Below are 24826 nucleotides of genomic sequence, written 5' to 3'. Positions count from 1 at the left end.
ACGGTGTTATCCACACAGAAATTAATATAGTCCGTAATGCATGTAGTAAGGCTGTCGATGTCCTCTCCGTGGTCGTCACAGATCACCTCCCACACAGTCGACTCAAAACAGTCCTTAAGAGCCTCCTCGCTCTCCTGCGACCATCTCTGCACTGTGCGGGTGGCTGGTGGCTCCCTGCGCACTAAGGGCTCATACACAGGGACAAGGTGCACCAGGTTGTGATCAGATCTGCCCAGGTGAGGGAGAGGTGATGAACTGTATGCCTCTTCAGCATTGGCATACAGTAAGTCCAGTGTTTTATTGTCTCTGGTTGGGCAGGTCACATACTGGGTGAAGGTGGGCAGTGTGGAGTCCAGTGAGGCATGATTGAAGTCCCCTGATATTATGAGGAGGGCTCTCGGAGATTGTGTTTGCAGTCTGCTGACCACTGAGTGGAGAGTGTCACAGGCTGCATCCGCGTTGGCCGAGGGGGGGACATACGCTGTTATCGCGATAACATGCGAGAATTCCCGGGGCAGGTAGTAATTAAGTCTCCCCCTTGTCCTGCTTATGACAAAAGCAAAACAAAGCATCCCATTTCTCATCCTGGCATGGTAAACTGTATGTCCACATTCATTCATCCCCTCTTTGGTCCAGTCACTCACATTCACTCACACGCATTCACACATGATGTTTGCTGATATTGAGCCTCCAAATAATCAGATACTCCACATCAGCAAAATGAGCTCAATCATTTGTTTTATTTCGTTGTCCTTTTTAGGAAAATAGTCCTTTAGGCTTTTGACTGGATTGAATCGCTACAATCCTTTTAGACAGAGACTCACAGCCAATCAGGTCCCCACGATGGACTCCTCTTCAGCCAATCACAATCTGAAAAGCCCACCTTACATTTTGTTCTCCCGAGAATTTTGTCAGCGCTGCTCACCCTCTTCCAGGCCTGCTTCAGAACAAAAATGAGAAAAAGAGAGCTGCTTATTAGCTCATCAAAGTACAAAACAAAATCACCTGACAGGTTTTTTCTAAGTGCACTACTACAAAAACTATGGGCCCTTTTCGACATGTCCATGTTTATTAAAACTCCTTCTATTAAAATAAAAACAGCAACCTCACAAATCTTAACCAATCCCAAATGTCACCCGTTCAACACACCGAAAACCTCGTCAAAAGCTGCACCGTTTTCCACACAACGTCTCCCTAGACACTTCACAATACTTAGATTCAGCATAAGATATACACCCATTACAACAACGTATCATCACTAAATTATAAATTTCCTGTCCAAATCTGCCCCTCTGAACAGACCTGACCACTGTAATCAATTATCCTGTTACTTTACCATTATATTTCGCCAAATAATCCTCCCCAGTCACTGCTCTGTTTCCTCAACTGAAAGCCTCAGTCACACACGCACACAGGAAGCTTCTTCGTCACCACTCACTCCAGCTAATTTGCATACTTAGTCATATCTCAACAAGTTAACCTAACAAGAGAAATACATGTTTAAACCTTATCACATTATTCAATTATTTTCATTTTCTTTCTATACTAATCACTTGCTTTGATCAATCAGTGCAAGAGCACTCCTAACTCACTCTTTTAAAAACTACTTTAATCACTTTTCTTTTGTTTGTTTTTTCCATAACTCACTCCCCTGTCATACAGCTTCTTTTGAGTCAACTTCAAGCTTTAAGTCTATTTTATTAAACATTCACACCTATTTTAACACTCATGAAATTAGCAAGCTGATTTAATTACATATGTTTGTGTTCTTAGCCAAGTTTAATCACTATCTATGCATTAATCTTCCTGAGCTTGTCTCTGTAAGGTTAGTGCGTTTTCCGTTTGTATGTGTGGTTTTTTTTTAATGTTTCTTTTACTGTGTTTCAGACTCCTTTTAGACAGCGTGTTTTTCTCTCTTTGGCTCATCACTGGTCATTGTTAATGACATTTCCCCTCTGCCCAGCGGCTGTACCCTTGAAGTCCCATCTCCACCAGTGAGTCCGAGCTCACACGGACTTAGGTCAAGTAGTCGTGACTGTGCCTGCCTTAGGTTGTCCCAGGATTTTCAGGTGGGATCTTACCCGTCATGGGCTATCCAGCCTTCCGTACTCGCCTGATACAGGGGCCAACTGGGCAATGGTGTCATCAGCTTAGGGGACACACTGGTTCTGGAAATTAAAGGAGTGTAAACTGCTTTCTTTATTTCATGTGTGTATTAAACTTTCCAACAATAATTTCACATGTAACAATTTGTGTACGTGCATTTTCAATTCATTAATGTAATTGATAGTTCATCTATTTATTTTCTCGGTCTTTCTCTTTTCTAAAACATGTAATTAATATAATTTTATTACTTTCTCTTAAGACATTCATTCGCTTCATCTTCTTAGAGTTTAACTCGTCTGTTTCTCTCTGTCAGCTGTCTTGACACAGTCAGCTCCTTTTATGGGCATGCAAAGTTCCTCTCACAACCACCACTTCCTCTCACACACAGCAGCACAGTATTTTCTGTCTCTCTTTCCTGTTTCTACAGATTAATCAAACTCTTGTTTTCCATATTTACAGTCTACAAACCCTCTTTAGTTCTACTAAATCTTCGTCTCAAAACCAATACACCCTTATTTCATGCACACTTTTAAATATTCTAACCTCATTCAGACATCATGAATCGCCTCACACACACTGCCTTTTAGATATACTAAATTCTTTGCATTTCTACTCACAACAGTCACACAGTTAAAATCACTCCAAATACGCTCTCCTAACAGTACTTTAGACATGCTTTTCATAATCATAAAAGCAAGTCAAAGAAAAACAATTTAAACCTCTAATCATTCTCACAGCACACACATAACTGAAAAAATAAAACACACCAGCATTTGTGGCTCAAGATAGGTTACTACTTAAAGTAATATATTGGTCTTAGGTACTGTACAATGCACTCAATCTATATATATATCTATCAAAAGTCAGTCAACTCCTATACATCTACAGTAATCAATTCAAACTCTATTTATACCATTCTAGTGAGCAAAGCCAGCCTCTCAGTCACAGGCATTTAGCAATATTTGCAAACAATAGTTATAAAGCTCAATCACACTCTAAACCGAAAGCAACACTCTCCATGCGCGTCACCGCTCCTCATTTGCATTCTCACACACACACCATCAGTGCACATCCGGCAGTGCACTGCTGACACAGAGACTTCTCTCACACAAAGATCTCATATTTTATATTACAGAGACGTCTTATAATTACAACTGCACAGATTTTAGGCCTTGTAGCTCCTACATAATTTAGATAAATTTATCCTAACGGTCCAACCGATAAAGCCTCTGCTTTTTTGCGACCAATTCACCAGGCCAGACTCGAACTGCTCTGTCCAGATTTCTAACCCTAACTTAATTTACCAGTAGCCAAACAAGCGCAGATAGGAGACTCGAACTCCTAGCAATTTTGAAGGTTCCCAAGTTCTTCCCAGCTGTCGGCCGTACTATCCCTACTCTTCAGGGTAGGTGAAGGATAAACGTCTTTATCCAGCAGGGAGCGTTGCCTCCGAGAAACCTGCGCTTCTTAACAGACGCCCCTGCCGTTCTAGAAATATTTTAGAATAATTTGAACCAACAATCTACACCCAAAACCGGATTACAATTGAGGCCAACCCTTAGCAATTTTGGAGGTTCCCCAGTTCTCCCTGGCTGTCGACCGTACTACCCCTAGTCTTCAGGCTAGGTCAAGGGTCAGCGTCCTGCCCAGGAGCGAGCGTTACCTCGGAGAAAATTCGCTTCTTAAGGATTGAAAGAACCAAAATGACCAGCGGGACTCTAACCCACACAATGACCAAATTCCCTACTTTCTACGTGAGACTCGAACTCACTTTAATTCTTTTCCTTTATTCTCTTTAACTCAGTACTGTCACTTTATCACTTTCATTTCATTATCATTACTTCAACTTCAGTTTCCATGAGATTTTCACCAAAATCAAAACAGACATTCACCAGTAATTTCAGTGATTAGACTTTAATTTTGTCATGTCCAATCTGACACTTTTTGGAAATATATTTCAACAGGCAGTGTCTTACCTTTAAATGCCCCGGGGAATGCCTCCTCACTTTCACCACTGATTAGCGTCTGCCCGTCTAATCACCACGGACCCCGGATCTCTCCACCTACACCTCCAAAATCCCCCTCAACCACCGGACGAGCCCCCAAATGTTAAGATTCATAAATTGAGGGGGATTCCAAAATAACGACCACTGATCCGGCCGGGTAAAGTTAGACGACATTTTAATGAATACACGCAGCGTGGAGCCAACACTGTACAGATTCAGTGTTGAACTCCCTTACAATAGTCAGAACCCAATATTTATAGGGGTGAGACAGTACAGCCCCCCCCCCCCCCTTTCTGTTGCCAGGCAGAAACCAAAACCACAATGACTTTTAACATAGTTTAAAAAGAACATCGTCGCGTCTCCATCCAGGTGCCTTCCTGTTGTCCCCGGACGCTCGCCTTCGCTGTCGCTTGTCTCTGGAACATCCTGCACCTGCTTCTTCATCAGTCACATATGCACGCACAATTTTTCCAGTTGCAAGCAAAACATAAGATTAACTTTTACCTATATAACTGAGTCTATCTACGATGTGTGTGTGTGTATGTGTCAGCCTCTGCTTGCACTTTGTTTCACCTCTCAGCTCCCCAGCTAGACCTTGTAACCTTTCCACTAGACAGAAGGCCAGCACAACTGAAACTATGTGTGTGCCGATCTTGACTTATATGTAAAATGTATAAAACAAATGTTCCAATCTAATACAACTACTTAAAGCTTAATCAGCGATAAATGCATAAAAGACACCCTACTCTTAACTTGCACTTAGACTCTGGTTTCAGTTTCGCTTCTGCAGAAGCATGCCTTGCAGAAGTGTTTCCTGTCTCATTTTGGCACAGAGTATTTCCTGTCCCTGCAGCTCAGTTTCTCACCCACTGAAGACTTCAGTGTAAGAATATAAAAACATTCAAAAGCCTTTAAAATTATAGATTCAACTCAACAGTTTAAAGTGGTTCTTCTTGGACCTGTAATAAAGACTAATATAATACCAATATGTTTGAACATCTGAATGCATCCGCATGCAACATCACTATTAATAATGAAATGGTAATGATGATTATAAAAATAGCAGCAAATAATAGCAGTAAAATATTTCTCCTCTTGACACCATCATCATCAGCTTTATAGAAACACATTCCTGTACATTTATATATAATAGAATAAAATATGAGCTTACTGTTTGTGATTAGAGATTTTATTAATACTTTTTTCATACTGCAATGTACTGAATTACAATATTTCAGGAAATTACCAGGTATATGACCTCATCTAAGTTAAGGACTATTTTTGCCTTATAAAGCATTTATTAACTGAAATATCTTCACAACAGAATAATGACAGAGACGACCCACAAAGAACAGAACATACAAATATTTATTGCCACATGCAAACATTACCCATCTGAGGTTTGCAGGTGGGACCGAAGTCTGAGTTTGTAAGAGAAAGATACACTGGAGCCACAAAGTAGCTTAACTCATATATGCTCAAGCTGTCACGGCTGCCAAGGCGAGCCGTGTGGTGTTGGAGGAAAAGGAGGACCCAAAATGCAGGCAGTGGCTGATGATTCGAGTGACGTTTATTTATAAGTGGTGGAGTGGCAAAAAACAGGCAGTAAGGGAAGAGAATTTACAGAACAAACCTAAACTGGGAAAACTAAATAACAAACCAGAGATCATATGAACGGGGTGAGAGGCAGAGAGACGCAGACGAGGAACAGGACACCGCGGAAACACAGACGAACCGGCAACAGGCAGGAGAACACACAGGGCTTAAATACACACACCAGTAATCAGGGGATGAGAGACAGGAGGGCAACACACCTGGGAGAAATCAAGGCTGACGGGACAGGGGAAACGTAAACTGAACACACTCACATGAGACAGAGACCTTCAGAATAAAACAGGAAACTCACAGACACAGAACTGGACAAGACACTGAACTAAGCAGACTGATTCACAAACAGACAGTGTGACACCATGTACAAACAGAGGGAACACAGAAGTGGGAGCAGGCAGGCAAAGAACAGAAACCTAACACATGGCAAATCACAACAGAATACATACTCGGAATGAACAAAAGCATAAGAAAACACAAAACACTGAGCCGGCAGGCTCAGGACCATGACACAAGCTTTTGCATTTAAAATACAATATAAATCAGGTGAGCACAAATCAGTAGTGAATATTTCACAGAGCTCCACAAACAAGTGTTAGCACTATAAGCAAAGTTTGCATTATATTAATCTCATAATCCAGGAAAAGCATCTCTGGGATGTTTAAGAGTTTGGAATTTCTTTAGTTCATTCCCGATGTTCAGCGTTCCTCAGACAAGTCAGCGTCCAGTCAGGATCAGTTCCACAGTGCTACTGAATTGAATTAAACAGTGCTTTCACACAGGTGAACTCAGCTTAAATGAATGATGTAGTGGAAGGTTTCAGTCTCCTTCAAAGCAAACTCAGAGCGGAGGGAGTCGTCACACAAAGACAGAGAGAGAAGCAAGAAACACTCGTCGGGAAGCTTAAAATCCCCAGTCTGTAAAACCGTTGTGTTACTGCATTTAATCAATAAATACCAATATTTAGTGACCATAATGAAATAAAATCAGAATTCTCTGAATACCATTACAACAGTATTTCCATAATTATTATTAATCTTATTATTATATGGAGGGTTATTATTCAGAATTCATTTATCATCTTATTATTACTACTAGGACTTGGGAATGTTCCAGGAAGCATGTTCATCAAACGTGATGAAAACAGGGTTTAAAAGCTCTGACTGGCAACTTTGAGTTTTAGGTCACAGGACAGAACAGCTGTCCAGTAACCATCACAGTGGCAGACATCCAGAGGGTCTCCAGTATGAAGACTTGCTTCTTCATGCCCCAACATGATTCTTGCCTACTGGCTGAAGAAGCTGACTGCACTCCCCGAGCATCTGGCAGCACAAATGAACCAGCTGCTAATCAGTGAGAGACAGCCGGAATGGCTAACCAAAGGCCGGACAGTCCTGATCCCCAAGGACCCTCAGAAGGGACCGTTCCCATGCAACTACCGGCCAATAACCTGCATCAGTATCACATGGACGCTCCTGCCAGCGTCTAAGATGAACAGGCACATGGGTCAATACATGAGCGGCGCGCAGAAAGGGTTCGGCAGAGGGGTGAAGCCAAGGGTGTAGATTTGGTTTGGGATTGTTTAGCTAAACGGCCTAAACCGTTTCCCATTCATTCTCTATGGTAGTGCTAAACCACTACGGATGTAATATATTTTTGGCCACTACGGTCTTCCGGCGCTGTTGCGAGTTTGAGATGCAGCGGCACTTTTAAAAAATCTCCTCTTTTACGAGAAAACAAGTAACGCACCGCTCGCAACACATCTCAACGATCCTCGTTCATTGATCAAAGGTAAGAAACGTCGTTTGAAATAAGAGTAAACCAACAGAATACATTTACAGGTGTATATTACAGGTAATAGACGTGTTGCGATTGCATTTACGAACCATCCATCGCTCAGTTAAAGACGGTGGGAGTTTATCCGCTGTTGTAAAGTGGCACGGTAAATCACGAATGAACCTGCTCCTTAAATATATTGCGTGGTTCATTGACGTGTTTTACTTTTAAATAAACTTTGTAGGTTTCTGACTGCTGTGACACTGACATTACTATAATGTGGTACAATTAAATAACCGATAAGTGTCATGAGATGACATGCTAAATGACTTAACTTGCTTTAAAAGAAAATGTATTGCTTTGATGTTGTAATGGTCAGTCACCTTATCAATGCGAATGTCTGTCTTGATATCAACAGGAGTAATGCCCACTCGTGTATGAATAAACACGATAGCTTAAATACATATATGTTGTTAATCTACCAGCAATTCTTATGTGCCATGACTACTAAGCAGTTACCACAAATCTTGCAGATATGCCAATAATCATTCAACCATGAAAGGTTTTTATTTACAGACAGAACAGTTTGTTATACCTGAAGGAAAAAACACTTTTATCGCAAATGTTGTCAATTTTCTTTCAAATTGTGTCTCTTTATTGTTCTCCTGCATCCTGCTGTTAAACCCAGCCACAATGTGCAGCAAGATTATAGCCTGAAATGTCTTTGTTTGTGTTTGGAATCAATTTTGTTTAATATAATTGTTTATTTTTTCACTGCATGTCAAGATGCAGAAGAAAATTGCGCCATATCCAGGGAAAATCTCTGTGGCGTTCTGCAAGGGGCCACTTGGATACCTTCCCCGGGACTTGTCAAAAGAAGCTCGGCGGATTAAAAATGACCCCAAGCTTCAGGACAAGTCTGCACCTGTGAGGGAGGACGATGCTCTGACTGTCGTCTATCAGAGAGGAGGGGATGCCTCTGACATGAAGGAAGTGCAGGGAGAGTACATCCTGCAGTTTGGAAAGTATAAAGGGAAATCTTTCCGGTGGCTTCTAGAGAATGAATGTCGGGTACACCATGTACCTGATCAAAGATCTCCAGAAGCAAGAGGCTGCAGGGACCTCTGTGGAAGAACGGCATGGCAAGGAGAGCTTGCATTCATTTGTACAGTATGCCCTCAGCTTTACAGAGATAAAGACTCTTCTGAACTACGAGGCCAGCAGAGTGAGTGTTGCAGCAGAAGCCTCTGAGGATGATCAGCTGGTTGGCTTTGGCTCACGAGCCAAGAGCACCTGGAAGGAGATTTGGGGTGGCAGAGGTGACAGCTATGGAGACTTTATCATGAGGAAGAGCTGCAGTCAAGGAACACGGATGCATAAGCTGCAGCAGTACGTGCGGAAGAAGCAGCAGTCTGTGTCTGCTTCCACAAACGCTCCAACTAAACCCCTGGGTAAGTTGTTTTAATAATATTTTAATAACGTTGTTGATGTGAAACAAGTTCAGTATATATTTATCTATTTGTTGCCTGCATCATAGCGATGGATGAGGATAAAGACCTGGAGGACGCAATGCTGAGCATCTCACCTGTAAAACTACACATGCAGAGCTGTAAGTACTGCGTTATTACTAAATGTCAGAAGTGATAATGGCTAAGTCTGTTTACATCTCATATGCCTCTGTCCTCTGTCTCTGCATAACTAGTCACTGTGCCAGCAGCAGCAGCAGGGTCCACACCCAGAGGATCTTCAGGAGCAAACACAGGTTTTCACATGAAAGGTTTCAGAACTGGAGTAAAATATATTTACATGAATTGCTCTCCAAAGCTGAGCCTGAACTTGAACTTTTATATATTTTCTTGTTCTTGTTTTTGTGTGGTCTGGCCACGTTCCGGCGATGTTCCTCTAATAGTATAGTTGTATGCTGGCTGTATGGTGGAAGAAAACAGTAAATAAGGGAGAAACAGTTGATATTGTACATAAGACAGTTTTGTTCTAGTTGTGAATGTTTCTTTTGTTTATATAAATAAAAACAGATTGTAAATATAAAAGTGTAAAAAAGTGTATAAAAGTGTAAATAAATAGTTTTCTGCAAAAATATCAACAGTTTTCTTCTTAGAGTTCACCTATATGTTTATATATATAGGAGGCCTCTAGGAGGCGGGCTGTATGGCTGCGGATCTGAAACGCAGAATGGCAGAAGCAGAAGAGCAACAGATTTAAAGCATGCAGAGTGGAGGCTGGCAAGAGCATGACTGGAATAAAGTAATGATGTCAGTACTGAGTTTGTGCTGGAAAATGAATAGATATAAACTGGCAGCCACCAGGAAGCAGACAGATGACTTATTACAGATCTTCCTTATTGAAATTATGCATAAGCTTAATTTTCTATGCCAACAGAATCTATCTGTATTATAGTTTTAGCTTTAGTCTTTGTATTAAAAGTTGGATGTCTGCATAATTGTAGACTATATGTCTGGTATGTATCATCTCAAAACTGTGATGATACAGTTTAGTCTGAGTTATGTACTTTGTGACAGTATAGGTACGTAATGCAGAAAAATTGCTCCACAGACCATAACACTATATAATATAAATAAAATAATAAGAAAAAGCAAAGTGAAAAGTAAATGTTTTCCACAATAAGTAAATTGAAAATGGTGTTTAACTTTTGATAATGTAACACAACCTTTGTCCCAACCAGGACTCGAACCCGCGCTCAGATGGTTCAGTGTAACTAACTATGAATAACTAATATAAACTTATATACATAAAATACAGAAATGAAATGAGGTGGAATGAATACTACAGAATGTACACAAGGTGCAGCTGCAGTCTGGCAGTGGGAGCAGTGTGACAGGTCAACTGTTTAGGAGGGAGATGGCGAGGGGAAAGAAACTGTTCCTGTGTCGGGTGGTCCTGGTCTGCAGGCTTCTGTACCGTCTGCCAGAGGGCAGCAGATCAAAAAGTCTGTGTCCAGGGTGTGAGGGGTCTGTGATGATTTTCCCTGCCCGTTTCCTGGTTCTTGAGAGGTACAGATCCTGGATGGAGGGCAGGGGGGCGCCGATGATCCTTTCTGCTGCCCGTACAGTCTGCGCCTGTCCTGTTTAGTGGCTGCACCATACCAGACTGTGATGGAGGAGCACAGGACAGACTCAATGACTGCAGTGTACAACTGGATCAGCAGCTCCTGTGGAAGACTGTATTTCCCCAGTTGTCTCAGGAAGTACATCCTCTGCTGGGTCTTTTTGAGGATGGAGTTGATGTTGGTCTCCCACTTCAGGTCCTGGGAGATGGTGGTACCCAGGAACTTGAAGATCTTCACAGTGGACACAGGACTGTCTGATATGGTAAGGGGGAGTAGTGTTGGGGGATGTCTCCTGAAGTCCACTGTCATCTCTACAGTCTTAAGCATGTTCAGCTCCAGATTGTGCTGACTGCACCAAAGTACCAGCCGCTCAACTTCCTGCCGGTATGCAGACTCATCACCATCCTGAATGAGGCCAATGATGGTGGTGTCATCTGCAAACTTTAGGAGTTTAACAGCCGAGTTCTTGGAGGTGCAGTCATTAGTGTAGAGGGAGAACAGTAGTGGTGAGAGGACACATCCTTGAGGGCACCAATACTGAGGGACCGAGTTTCAGAGGTGATCTCCCCCAGCCTCACTTGTTGCTTTCTGTCAGTCAGGAAGCTGGTGATCCACTGACAGGTAGCTGGAGACACGCTGAGCTGGGAGAGTTTGGAAGAGAGAAGTTCAGGCAGTTCAGATGGTGTTAAAAGCCGAACTAAAGTCCACAAACAGGATCCTGGCATAAGTTCCCGGGCAGTCGAGGTGTTGCAGGATGTAGTGCAGCCCCATATTCACTGCATCATCCACCGACCTGTTTGCCCGGTAGGCAAACTGCAGAGGGTCCAGCTGGTGGCCTGTAATGTCCTTCAGATGGGCTAACACCAGTCGTTCGAAGGATTTCATGACCACAGACGTCAAGGCGACAGGTCTGTAGTCATTCAGTCCTGTGATGGTGGGTTTCTTGGGAACAGGGATGATGGTGGAGCGTTTGAAGCAGGATGGAACTTCACACAGCTCCAGGGATCTGTTGAAGATGCGAGTAAAGATGGGAGCCAGCTGTTCAGCACAGGTCTTGAGGCAGGAGGGTGAGACACCGTCTGGTCCGGGGGCTTTCCTGGGCTTCTGTTTCTGAAATAGTCGGCTCACATCCTCAGTGTGTATTCTGAGTTTCAGGGAGGAGGAAAGGGGGGTGAGAGGTGTGATGGAGGTCGCTGAGTCTGGATTGGAGAGGGTGATGGTGGTCGTTGAGTCTGAGATGGGGAGGGTGGTGGTGGTCGTTGGGTCTGGATTGGGGAGGGTGGTGGTGGTCGTTGAGTCTGGATTGGGGAGGGTGAGGGTGAAGGGGGGGAGAGGTGGAAGGTGTGTTGGGGGTCAGTGTCTGAAGCAGTGACTCTGGGGAGGGGAGGGTGAGGCGTGGGAGTCTGTCCGTCTCAAACCTGCAGTAGAAAGTGTTTAACTCGTTGGCCAGGTCTTTGTTTGCTTCAGTGGGTGGGGGGCGTCTGTAGCTGGTGATTTCCTGCAGGCCCCTCCACACTGACGCAGGGTCGTTGGCTGAGAGCCGTTCTTCCAGCTTCTGGGAGTAGATCCTTTTAGCTGCTTTGATCTCCTTGGTCAGTGCTTTCCTGGCTTGCTTGTACACGGCCCTGTCACCACTTCTGTAGGCGTCCTCCTTGGCCTTACGAAGATGTTGGAGTTTAGGGGTGAACCATGGTTTATTGTTGTTGTATGTGCAAAAGGTCTTTGTTGGCACACACACGTCTTCACAAAAACTGATGTATGATGTCACAGTGTCCGTGAGCTCATCCAGGTTCTCAGATGCAGCTTCAAAAACAGTCCAATCAGTGCAGTCAGAACAGTCCTGTAGTTCCTGCTTTGCTGCGTTAGTCCACTTCTTCACAGTTTTGACTACAGGCTTGGCACGTTTGAGTTTTTGCCTATAAACTGGAATAAGATGGACCATGCAGTGATCAGAATGTCCCAAAGCTGCCCGGGGCACAGAGCGATAGGCATCTTTTAGAGTGGTGTAACAGTGATCCAGTATGATGTTGTCCCTGGTGGGGCAGTCTATATGCTGTCTATATTTAGGGAGTTCGTGGTTGAGGTTTGCTCTGTTAAAATCCCCAAGGATAATTCTAAAGGAATCCGGGAATTTTCTTTCCAGGGTGGTGATCTGGTCAGCCAGCTCGCACAGTGCGTTGTTCACATTGGCCTGAGGAGGGATGTAAACTCCGACCAGCATGAAGGAATAAAACTCCCGCGGTGAATAAAACGGTTTGCAGTTGATAAAAAAAGGTTTCCAAGTGTGGGCTGCAGTGTTTCTGTAACACTGTGACATCAGTACACCAACCTTCATTAATGTAGAAGCAGACTCCACCACCCTTTGTTTTCCCTGAGAGCTCCGTTTCACGGTCCACCCGGTGAAGTTGGAAGCCCGGCAGATTTAAGACAGCGTCTGGGACTCGCTCACTGAGCCAGGTTTCAGTGAAGCAGAGGGCAGCAGAGCGTGTAAAGTCCTTGTTAGTCCGGTTTAAGAGCAGTAATTCGTCAACTTTGTTTGCCGACGTAGTTTCACCAGCGCACCAGCACGAGTCCCCCGTCTACGTCTCCTCCAGGAGCCACAGAGAGCTGCTGCGCCTCCAACTAAAATCTCCAAAAAAACTTTCCGGGTTTGTGAAAAATGGATAAGAACGACTGCCTGATGTTTAGCAGTTGATCTCTGGAGAAAGTGATGTGGTCTGAGTGACCAAAAGCGCAGAAAATAAACAGAAACAAGAAAAGTGCGAGAGAGCGCAGTACCGAGGCTGCCATCCGCGGCGCCATCTTGGACATAGTTCAAGTTTTATATGTGAATTATATAATGTTAAATTACTATTAAACAAATGACTAAGTATTTTAGGCTTTAGTTTACTTCAGCCATATTCCATATAAATCAGGTATCATACAAAAATAAAAATAGAGTCATGACAATAAAAGAATATGACTTTAAGGACTTAACAACATTACTTCAGTTATAGTACACCAACATCTCTGATACATTAGCACTAAGTTTTCTCTGACAGTTTCAATCAAAATTAGAAATGCTGCTCTGAGACTGAGATAACTAATAGTGCTGCCTGTTGTGCAGTTAGTTTCCAAAACACGTTATTCATGGTTACATACAATTTTAGACTGATGTGGGCCAAAGCCGAGCATAGCCTGTAACGTTATTGTGACGCACACATTTTATGAGTGAACTTGACTTTAAGTGACTTACAGGTTTCTTTGAAAAATACTTTCGTATATCCAGGTTCTTCCTTTTTGCTGCCATCCTCCTCTCCTCCTCGCAGCGCAGGCTTGCCGCTGCTGAAACTAAACAGAGCTCCCTGAAAGGCACAGCCAATCACATTGGCCATATTTGTCACATGAGGTAGGACTCCAGTAGAGAACGTAATTTAACTCTTTCTGCACCGCTGGCTGAATGAGACGTTGACAGATCGTTTTTTTCTTTCTATCGGGTTTGTTTTTCTTTACTCAAAGAGATCAAATTATTGGTGGGGACAATTCAATAATCGCTGGATATTGATGGGGACATGTCCCTTCCGTCCATGCCAAATCTACGCCCTTGGGTGAAGCACCATCTCCTGGTAGACATGGCAGTCGCTCGATGCTGTAAGACCCCGCTCCCCAACCTGTGCACCACCTGGATAGACTGCAAGTCAGCCTGTGACTCAGTGCCCCACACACAGACTTTTTTGTTCAGTGTGACTGTTTATGTTGAGACAAATGAACATGTAAATGCAAGAAAACTGACTGTTGACATTGGTCAGAAGCCTGTAGTAGTGCAAGAGACTTTTGTAAGGTGGTTTCTTGATGTTTTAATGTTGTTTGGCGAGTAGCTGCCTTTAGTCCATGATTAGAGCTGTGAGCCAAGAAAAAAAAGGACTGTGTGAAAATAAATATTTAGACTGCAGGAACTGTTAGAAACATAAAGGTGAGTTTCATGTGTTTATTTCTTGTTTCAATAATACAACAGAAGACAAAAACTGGAACGCTCTATAATCTTTCACTTAATAGTATCCCAGATACGTTCCCACCAGGATTTCCATGGTTAAGTGTTAGTTTGTGACCTCACTGTGGCGTTCTGAGTTGGACTTTCATGCGGTAAGGTTTGGGAGTCAGAGTGACCCCGTAGACTGGAGTGAAGTCTGGTTCTCCTGCGTCCTCGGGCCAGATGAACTTGAACTTCCTCAGCAGAGTCACCATGATGAGGAAGAGCTCCATACGAGCCAGACCCTCTCCGAGACACACCCGAGGACCTGAGGCATTGAAAAAAATACCTCAGTATCATCTACGACAGAAGATTTAATCAACTATGTCGGTGTGTGAATCGTGTTTTCATGTACCTGCAGAGAAAGGCATGAAGGCCTCTGGTTTAACAAACTCTCCTTTGTCATCGAGGAAGTTTTCAGGGTTGAATTCATGAGGGAATTTCCACTGTCCCTCCTCGCTGAGCACTGAGGTCAGATTCTCGATGATCATTGTTCCCTGAGGACGAAATCAACACCATTAAGGATGCTCGTCACTTTATTGCCTCTACCTATTTAACCAGCTGGCCCTTACCTTGGGAATGGAATATCCCATCAGCTCTGTGTCTTTAGTGGTGCAGTGGAAGACACTGAGAGGAACAGTGTTGGCAACTCTCTGTATCTCGTGAATCACAGCCTGGATGAAGAGAAGACATTTCTCATGCTTTGGCTTGGAGCAGAATGTATGTGTGCACCCAGAACCAGGTGGGCACCTTAAAAATAAGTTCAATAGTAAATAACACTTTGCTGTACGGCACCTGCACATAGGGCATATTGTGTCTGTCCTCAAAACTGACCCGGTCTTTCCCTTCCAACACTCGGTCTATCTCCCGCTGACACCGTTCTGCCAGAGCAGGGCAACACATTACCGTCTACACACTGCAGTCACCACAAGCAATGATACACAACAACATTATACCAAATATATTCAGTGAATTAGCAGTATGTTGAGTTAAACCAATTGGCTGAAAATAGTTGCTTTCCATTGATTGTCATAGTCTACAGCATATAAGTGGCATGTGTCACACAAAGATAAATGCAACCAATTTTAAATGGACAAATATCAGTTGAACTGAAAGAAAAGAAGAAAATGTGCAGGTTTACCTTGTACATGCGGGTAGTTCATAAGGTAAAGAAATCCAGTAAGTAGGGTGTTGGATGTAGTGTCAGTGCCAGCAAAGTGAAGGTCTAAAGCGTACAAACAGATCCGGTCTTCTGAAAATGAAGACCCATCATCGCCTCTCTGAATCAGAGGAATGATTTCAAGATTTATGCAAATAAGGAAATTCAACTTTGTTGTTACAGGGTGAAAAGCTCACAGCCACATGTGTAGTCTCCTTAATGTAAAATCTATTTTTTCAAGTTATTTTAAATGTAATCAATTGCTATGTTCTAATATCTGGGATAGTAAACTCCTCATTTCTCACACACCTTCTCCAGTTCATCCAGATAGCAGTCAACAAAGTCCCGTGGCTCTCCGGGAACTCGGGTCTTCTTGTGCTCTCTTATAAACTCATTTACAAGATTTTCAACTGTCTAAAAGAACACAACTATGACTGTATTAGCATTGACTTTTTCTTATTATTGATGTAATACACAGATTATTTCAATGTAATTAAAGGGATTTTAAGTGTTACCTCTGCATTCTTGAAGGCTTTCATGAAGGGCAGTGGTAGGTAACGAATTAAAGGAAAAGAGTCATACAGCTGCAAAGAAGAACGATCGTTTATTTTCCTTTATCCTTCATTTGTAACAGAAGATGGTTACAGGACGCTGTATTTCCAATAATTAAGTCATTTCTTTTATTTTATCAGACCTGAATGCTGTTTTACTTACCATAGCCCACGGGCCATTGGCTATCTTGGAGTTCTCAGTGAAGCACTGAACAATCACTTTGATTAGCGCGTTGTCATACTCGTAGCGTCTAGCGAACAGGACCTGGCAGATGATGTTGGACGCTGCATTGTGAAACATAACTCGAGGACTCATGGTTTTACCTGTGGGAGGCGTAATGTAAGTTATAAAAACCAAAGGAATACACAAGAACAACAGAAACAACAGCACAATGAACAATTCTACGTTAAATGACATACCAATGCTCTTTTCCAGGGTACTGACGGTGTATTTAATCTCTTCATGAATCCGGTCCTCCATCGAGTTCTTCCCCAGACCAAAGTTCCTCAAAGTCATCAGAGCAAAGCGACGATGTTCCCTCCAACTAGAGCCGTAATCTGCCAGAATAACCCCTACAACAAGTTCACCAACACAAAAGAGGAACAACAAACTTAAGAATCATCTATTTGAACATTTGATGATCATCGCTGTTCTGTTCTAGAACTCTAAATTGTGTTAATATATATATATATCACTTCCGGCGCCCCCCGTGTGCGGCAGCCTGTTACAGCAGCTCTGCTCATTCCGAGTTTCTTTCTTTCTTATCTTTTCTTCTCGTAATTTTTCTATAACTAACGTATTAGTAATTAGACTCTGCAACCATGTTCTACCGTTTTGTGCTAGTTCTGGTCGTTTTTCTTAGTTTTTTTCTACTTTTTTCACCCGTGTGTGGGGACCCAGAGCAGGGATCCTTTGTTTACAGTAAGGATCAGCTGTTAGCGCTGCGTCCCACAGCAGTACTGCCGGCGGACAGACCCGACATTCCCAGCGAGCTGAGGAGGAAAAGACGGGGGTGTCGTGCTGGGAAGGAGCGCCGTCGCCCGAGAAGGAGACGTTATCGACCATCTCTTCCTTCTGTAATTATTGGAAATGTACGGTCTTTGCACAATAAATTGGATGAGCTCACGTCGCTAACCTGGTCACAGAGGGAGTACCGGCAATGTAGCATCATGATGCTAACGGAGTCGTGGCTAACACCGCTAACTCCGGACACGAGTGTGACACTACCGGGATTCCAGCTGCTTCGAGCGGACAGGACAAGAGACAGCGGTAAGAGGAAAGGAGGGGGACTGGCAGTGTTTGTGAATGACAGATGGTGTAACCCTGGGCACATCACTGTGAAAGAACAACTCTGCAGCAGAGACATTGAGCTGTTAGCCGTTAGCATGCGTCCGTACTACCTGCCCCGGGAATTCTCGCATGTTATCGCGATAACAGCGTATGTCCCCCCCTCGGCCAACGCGGATGCAGCCTGTGACACTCTCCACTCAGTGGTCAGCAGGCTGCAAACACAATCTCCGAGAGCCCTCCTCATAATATCAGGGGACTTCAATCATGCCTCCCTGGACTCCACACTGCCCACCTTCACCCAGTATGTGACCTGCCCAACCAGAGACAATAAAACACTGGACTTACTGTATGCCAATGCTGAAGAGGCATACAGTTCATCACCTCTCCCTCCCCTGGGCAGATCTGATCACAACCTGGTGCACCTTGTCCCTGTGTATGAGCCCTTAGTGCGCAGGGAGCCACCAGCCACCCGCACAGTACAGAGATGGTCGGAGGAGAGCGAGGAGGCTCTTAAGGATTGTTTTGAGTCGACTGTGTGGGAGGTGATCTGTGACGACCACGGAGAGGACATCGACAGCCTTACTACATGCATTACTGACTATATTAATTTCTGCGTGGATAACACCGTACCTACCAGGACTGTACGGTGTTTCTCCAACAACAAACCTTGGATTACCCCAGAAATTAAAGCCGTCCTCAAGCAGAAGAGGAGGGCCTTCAAATCCAAAGACAAAGAGGAGTTGAAAAGGGTGCAGAGAGAGTTGAGGGGACTGATAAGGAATGGGAAGGATAGCTACAGGCAGAAGATGGAGAACCAGCTTCAGCAAAATAACGTTGGTGAAGTCTGGAGAGGCCTCAGAACCATCTCAGGCCACAAACATCAGAACTCTCTGCCTGGGAGGGATGTGAGGTGGGCAAATGAACTGAATCATTTCTTCAACAGATTTGATTCATCCATGAGGCAGTCTCCAACATCGGCTGCAGACTCAACCACCCCCACTGCTGCTGTTCCACCTCTGACACCTCAGACACTTCACACCTCCTCTATTCACCCTGCTCACTCCTCCCCACCCCCAACAACAGCATCCAATACACACTCAACACAAGGCTCCAGACTGTCTCTCTCAACCACCCAGGTTAGGAGGGAACTGAGGAGGATTAATGGCAAGAAGGCAGCGGGTCCAGATGGCATCAGCTCGAGGGTCGTCAGGTCCTGCGCGGACCAACTGTGTGGTGTGATGGAGCACCTCTTCAACCTGAGCCTGAGGCTGGGAAGAGTCCCACAGCTCTGGAAAACCTCCTGTGTTGTACCAGTGCCAAAGACTTCACGCCCCAAGGACCTCAACAGCTACAGGCCGGTGGCTCTGACATCCCACCTGATGAAGACCCTGGAGCGGCTGGTCCTGGCTCAGCTTCGGCGCCTTGTGAGCTCATCACTGGACCCACTTCACTTTGCCTACCAGCCTGGCATTGGAGCGGATGATGCCGTCATTCACCTCCTACATCGCTCCCTCGCTCACCTGGAGACCGCTGGGAGCACTGTGAGAATCATGTTCTTTGATTTCTCCAGTGCCTTCAACACTATTCTTCCCTCGGTTCTGAAGGACAAGCTGGAGAACTCTGGAGTGGACCATCACCTCACTACCTGGATTTTGGACTACCTCACCGACCGACCACAGTATGTGAGGACTCAGGGCTGTGTGTCGGACAGGGTCGTCTGCAGTACGGGGGCCCCACAGGGAACGGTTCTGGCTCCGTTCCTCTTCACCATCTACACTGCAGACTTCTCCCACAACTCCACCCAGTGCTTCCTGCAGAAGTTCTCTGATGACTCTGCTATAGTCGGCCTCATCACTGATGGGGACGACAAGGAGTACAGAGGACTGACTCAGGACTTTGTGGACTGGTGCCAGCTGAACTACCTCCAGATCAATGCCAGTAAAACAAAGGAGCTGGTGGTAGACTTCCGCAGGCACAAACATCCTCCACTGCAACCACTGAACATCCAAGGTATGGACATTGAGACTGTGGACAGCTACAGGTACCTTGGTGTTCATCTGAACAACAAACTGGACTGGACTCATAACTCAGACGCCCTCTACAGGAAAGGGCAGAGCAGGCTGTACCTGCTGCAGAGACTCAGGTCGTTTGGAGTGGAGGGCCCACTCCTGAAGACCTTCTATGACTCTGTGGTGGCCTCAGCCATCTTTTATGGTGTGGTCTGCTGGGGCGGCAGCATCTCTTCTGGGGACAGGAAGAGACTGAACAGGCTGATCCGAAGGGCCAGCTCTGTTCTAGGATGCCCTCTGGACCCAGTGGAGGTTGTGAGTGACAGGAGAATGGTGGCTAAGCTGTCATCCCTGCTGGACAACATCTCCCACCCCATGCATGAGACTGTGACAGCACTGAGCAGCTCCTTCAGTGGGAGACTGCGGCACCCACGGTGTGGGACGGAGAGATTTCGCAGGTCTTTCCTCCCCACTGCTGTCAGACTCCACAACAAAGACTTTAACTGATCATACACACACATCCACAAATGTGCAATAACACAAATGTGCAATAATCTTTCTGGCACCATTGTATTTTTCACTCTGTTGTATATAGCATTTGTATTCTATTTTTATCCTATTGTATATTTTATTCTATTTTATTCTACTGTATATAGTATTCTATTTTTATTCTATTCTGTACAGTTGTGTACTGTATTTATTCTTATTTTATTTTATTCTAATTGTCCTTCATAACTTTTGCACTGTCCACTTCCTGCTGTGACAAAACAAATTTCCCACGTGTGGGACTAATAAAGGTTATCTTATCTTATCTTATCTTATCTTATGTAGAGAAAATTCACTGAAAATCGCTGGGTGACAGGTATAAACTGCACGCAGACCTTTTTAGTACCATTACACTTTACAGAGTCATGCTGATGGTACACATGCAGAATCTAGTTTGGGATTTAGTATTAGTAGTATTTATTTCATCTTTTATTTGACCAAGAAGTTACTCTCTTGAGGTTAAAAAGGTCTTTGATGAGAGTGACATGCTCCGAGACAGAGAGCATGTTTTAATGATGGAAGAAACCAGAGAAGCAGGATTAAAATGTCTTGATGCATGCTCAATCATCCATGTAAGTAAGACTGAAGAAGACGTTTCTCCCATTGAAAATGCTACGTCCAGATGAACAGAATCAACCTTCTGGGAGAGAGAACCAGGAGAAAAGCCACGCAGGCACAGGGAGACCACCAGACAACCACTGAGCCGCCATCGTGCCTCTTTTAAGTGTTAGAAAAGTGAAGCAACCTGGCTTTCAGGAGGCTCGTGGAGCCTAAACTGTCCGGTCTGGGGTCTTTGACCCTATTTTTATGTGTTTGTTTTGTGCAGTCAGTGCATCTGTTTATGTTAATTCAGCTGTGCCAGGGCCCTGCTCCGATTGGTGTGTGGATATACAGCTCCGACGTGACTGGTTCCAGCCCATTAAAAGGAGGCTGGAGTGCTGCGGCGGGAGAGGTTCTCGCGTTTCTCCTCACGACCCAGCAGTATACTTGTGGCAGCCGCTGGCTGCAGTGCTGTTTTGACAGTTGTGGAAGTGGAGTGTGTAGGGGTGAGCTGCCGTTTCTTTTGACCACCAGTTTTCTCCTGTTTTGAATTAGTTAAGGAGGTCAGACTCTGTCTTTACTTTTGACTTTTGGTAAGGTCAGGGGTGCGGGATTTGTGTAGATTTGTTTTTGTTTATTATTTTGGCCTTGGCTCACCCTGAAGTGTTTTGCTGTCACATTATAAAGAACAGATTCGTTTCCTGCCGCTGCTTGGGTCTTGGGGGGGGCGCGAGTGCCTCACTCATGTTATTGCCCGGCCCTAGATGGGTCGTAACAGTGTTTTCTCTTTGTTTAGCTGCTTTGTCTCATTTCCAGCATTAATAAAGATGTGATCTGAGTGTGTCTGCTGAGTCCTGCACACTGGGTTCACTCTCTGCCTGCCACACGTCCTGTTTCACATGAACACTGAACGAAAAACTGGTTTTCTTAAAGAGAAACAAACTCTGGTGTAGCCACGGTTTAACTCTCACTGTTTTGCCTCTTTCAGATGCTTTTTTATCAGTGTATTATATTTCCAACATGCTTACGCTCTGTGATTTTTGCACACTATGTTGAGATGCCTTTTACAAAGACATATTTTACACAAAGTGCTCTTATTTCCTTTTCATTTGTTTCACATGTCAAATACTATAAAAATATAAAGACAAAAATGTGTCCTATACAATATAATACCTACTTTACCTTTACTCTTGGTGACATCATTGACAAACAAGTCTTGAGGTCGTCCAGCAAAATCACTAGCCTTGGTCACCATGGCCTCCTTTATGGCCTTCACCCCATTGATGATTACTGCTGGTTTAGGGCCAATAAAGATACTGTAGACGTCTCCATAAGACTTCCTCAGCTGGGAGGAGATAACAAGCACAGGATAAGTCATATGTTTAAAGTGGGCTAAACATATTTGCACAGCTGAGCACACGATATAGAAACATTGCATTTAAATATTACAAAACATACAGAGAGGATAAAATGCATTTAGGGACAAACCTCCTGTGTAGAGCTTTGTGTGGTTCATAATGTAGCAGCCTGCTGTAACATGATTTAAGACCGTGCATAATGGCGCCTTTGTGTGATATGGTTATTGTCAACCAATCAGATGCAAATGTATCCATGTCCAACCAGAAGAGAATCAGCCCTGGACAGTTTGCTTGCTGGCACGTGTCCTAACCCACCAAAACCTTTTGTCTTCTTTATAACGGCTGAACTATGAAACGAATGAGTGTGTTGTACTAACACACACCCATACATTGTAGAATAACTATCTTACCTGATGCAATACTTTGGTAAAATATTGGTACTCTGCTGTTGTTTATAAAAAACTGTTTTTAAACTTGCTTGAATTACAAAAAATAACAACTTCCTTTCATCCAAATTATAAATATAGATAATAAATATCTACATAAAGATGTTAGAAAACTCCTGTTGTGTAAGAGGTGCAGTACTGCTGGGACGCATGCCAAGTTCATGTTTGAAATCACACAGAGCAAACGGCTGCACCGTTGTTGCTGCTGGGTAATTTATGCCCTTACAGCTCAAGATGTTTTTGGTTGTCATTATGTTTCATTCGGTCTGTAACAGCAACGGTTTCATTCATTTCAGGAAAAGCAGAAAAATATCCTTGTGTGTTAGCATCCAGACATTTAGACATATTTAAATGCTAATAGTAGTAATTTCACCAGTGCCATAACAATATACAACTTAAACAAAATCTTCTTTATTGCAGCATTTTTTTTCTTACCCTTTCGAAGTCCTTTAAAGGGTTCTCCAGGCTCAGCTGCAAAGTGTTGCCCAGCAGGGGCAGGATAGGGGGTCCCGGTGGAAAGTTCTTGGGTCTCCGAGATTTGAGCTGAAGAACGATGAAGCAAACACCGAGCCACAGCAGCACAACAGAAAGAAACATGGTCAAACTGGACTGGGCTGAAAGCTGGCTGACTTGCCATTAGGAGTAGTAGTAGCCCTGCCTCTTGTAAGTGTTTACTTTGTCCTCTGAGTCAAAGTTCAGAGAGGTTGTTAAAGAGGGAGGCCATTGGAGTTTTGCAGGTTTTCAGTGAGAGCCACTGTTAAACTAAACCATATGTTTTTGTGTCAGGTAAAGACTTGAGTATTTTCTTTTTAAACTCTGCCCATGTTAAAACACAAAAGCCAGTGAGTTCTCTCAATGCATCGCAGCTGAGGTGAATACTGATAGAGGGGGGAGAGCCCGTGTATCTTCCCGTTTCCATGGTAATGTGCTCATTTAAATGTTTTTTAGGTTTGTTTAATTGTAAATCAAACAAGATTTGAAGCAAAGTGCAGTAAAGGCGCCAAATGGAGGACTCACAAGGCAGCAGCAAGGAGCAAAAAACCAGACAGCAAAGAGTGGAATCGAAGCTCTTTAACAAAGGTACACTAAGGGAGGATAACACTGACAACGAGCACTATTAGACTGAGGCTTTAAATACACAAGATAAGTGAAGACACCTTTGGAATTAGACAAAGCTGAAACTACAGCAATGATACACAAATAAAACAAATACAAACACAATAGAAACATTACTAAACTACATTAAATAAATATAAAACGAACTCAATCAATACCACAGACTAGAAATAAAACAAAACTGTGAACACTGAAACATCCCAGAATCCAAATATGAAAACAAGGCACAAAACCCAGAATCCATGACATGAACAGCAGTCCTGTAATCTTCTCTAAGGTGTTATGTATCAGGACATAATTAAAATAATCTGCGCCTTAACAGGTAATAAACAAATAAAATAACAAGTAAAATTAGACTCATCATACATCACACACCTCATTATTTAAAAATAATGCAGAAGAAGCCTGAGAAACTAATTTCACCCTTATTGTATCTGTCATACACATCTGTACGAGGGTTAGGGTAAGTGGTCATAATCACATGCACTTCATAACTGATCATCAGCGACTGTTACCATGTTACCATGGTTTTGGTCAGACTGTGAATGGACAGCAGACGGCAGAAAGAAGAGGCCAAAGATGAGCACAGAAGCAGGTGGATGGAGGAATAATGATGGGTGGGGTCAAGTACAAATGGGATTTTATTTTTAAAAGGCAGAGATCAGAAAAAAAACAAGAGTGAAATAAAACTTTAATAATAAATAAAACTGTAACACCGAAACAGGATGAGGAATCCAAAGTGATCAAAAATTGTGATCAGCAAAAGTGATCAAGTCTGATGAAAACTCAGTTTTTGAGAACTCTGCATCATGAGCGCGGTGTTTTTACCTGACCATCCAAAAATAAATTGTAAGATAATGTTTTGACCAGTAAATTGAAAAAAAAATGTCAGGTGTAGTAAACACCTTAAACTCATATATGCAATTTGATATTTAATTTCTTTTTTTATTTGTCAGATTTAACTGAGCTTAAGCTCAGCTTCAAAAGTTTGAATTTTCAAATCTTTGCCTGGAAATTGTTAAACCAGCCAGCAGGTGGCAGTGATCACTATCCAATAAGGTTTGGACTGAAGACGCATGAGGAATGACAACGCACAGGTGGAAGGTCAGCATTGCAGACTGGCAAACATCAGGGAAAGACAGTGTTGCAGTCTTAGCAGAGGGCAGTGACACTGTTGATTTAACCCCCAAAAGTTGATTCTGTTCATCTGGATGTACCTT

At 43.5% G+C, this 24826-nt stretch overlaps 1 protein-coding gene across 1 annotated transcript; it reads right to left on the bottom strand.

Annotated features, from left to right (window-relative positions):
- Window positions 1-14670: 14670 nt before the first annotated feature.
- LOC134630230 (cytochrome P450 2F2-like) lies at window positions 14671-23087 on the bottom strand. Its single transcript, XM_063477402.1, has 11 exons — window positions 22926-23087; window positions 21869-22031; window positions 16721-16873; window positions 16464-16624; window positions 16265-16333; window positions 16059-16163; window positions 15732-15870; window positions 15386-15471; window positions 15163-15264; window positions 14946-15087; window positions 14671-14858 (listed from the first exon to the last, which is right to left on the bottom strand). The coding sequence occupies exons 1-11, from the start codon at window positions 23085-23087 to the stop codon at window positions 14671-14673; spliced, it is 1470 nt and encodes a 489-aa protein (XP_063333472.1).
- Between the last annotated feature and the right edge of the window lie 1739 nt (window positions 23088-24826).

This window comes from Pelmatolapia mariae, linkage group LG7, assembly GCF_036321145.2.
Source record: "Pelmatolapia mariae isolate MD_Pm_ZW linkage group LG7, Pm_UMD_F_2, whole genome shotgun sequence".
Taxonomy (NCBI): Eukaryota; Metazoa; Chordata; class Actinopteri; order Cichliformes; family Cichlidae; genus Pelmatolapia; species Pelmatolapia mariae.
Note: the sequence above shows the minus strand (reverse complement) of the source record. Positions and strands in the feature narration are given on the sequence as shown.

Coding starts and splice junctions, on each gene's coding strand:
- LOC134630230 (XM_063477402.1), bottom strand. CDS start 23,087: ATGTTTCTTTCTGTTGTGCTGCTGTGGCTCGGTGTTTGCTTCATCGTT. Junction 15,472..15,731: donor GAACTACCCGCATGTACAAG/GTAAACCTGCAC, acceptor CTGCTCTGGCAG/AACGGTGTCAGCGGGAGATA. Junction 15,265..15,385: donor ACAATATGCCCTATGTGCAG/GTGCCGTACAGC, acceptor CTCTTCATCCAG/GCTGTGATTCACGAGATACA.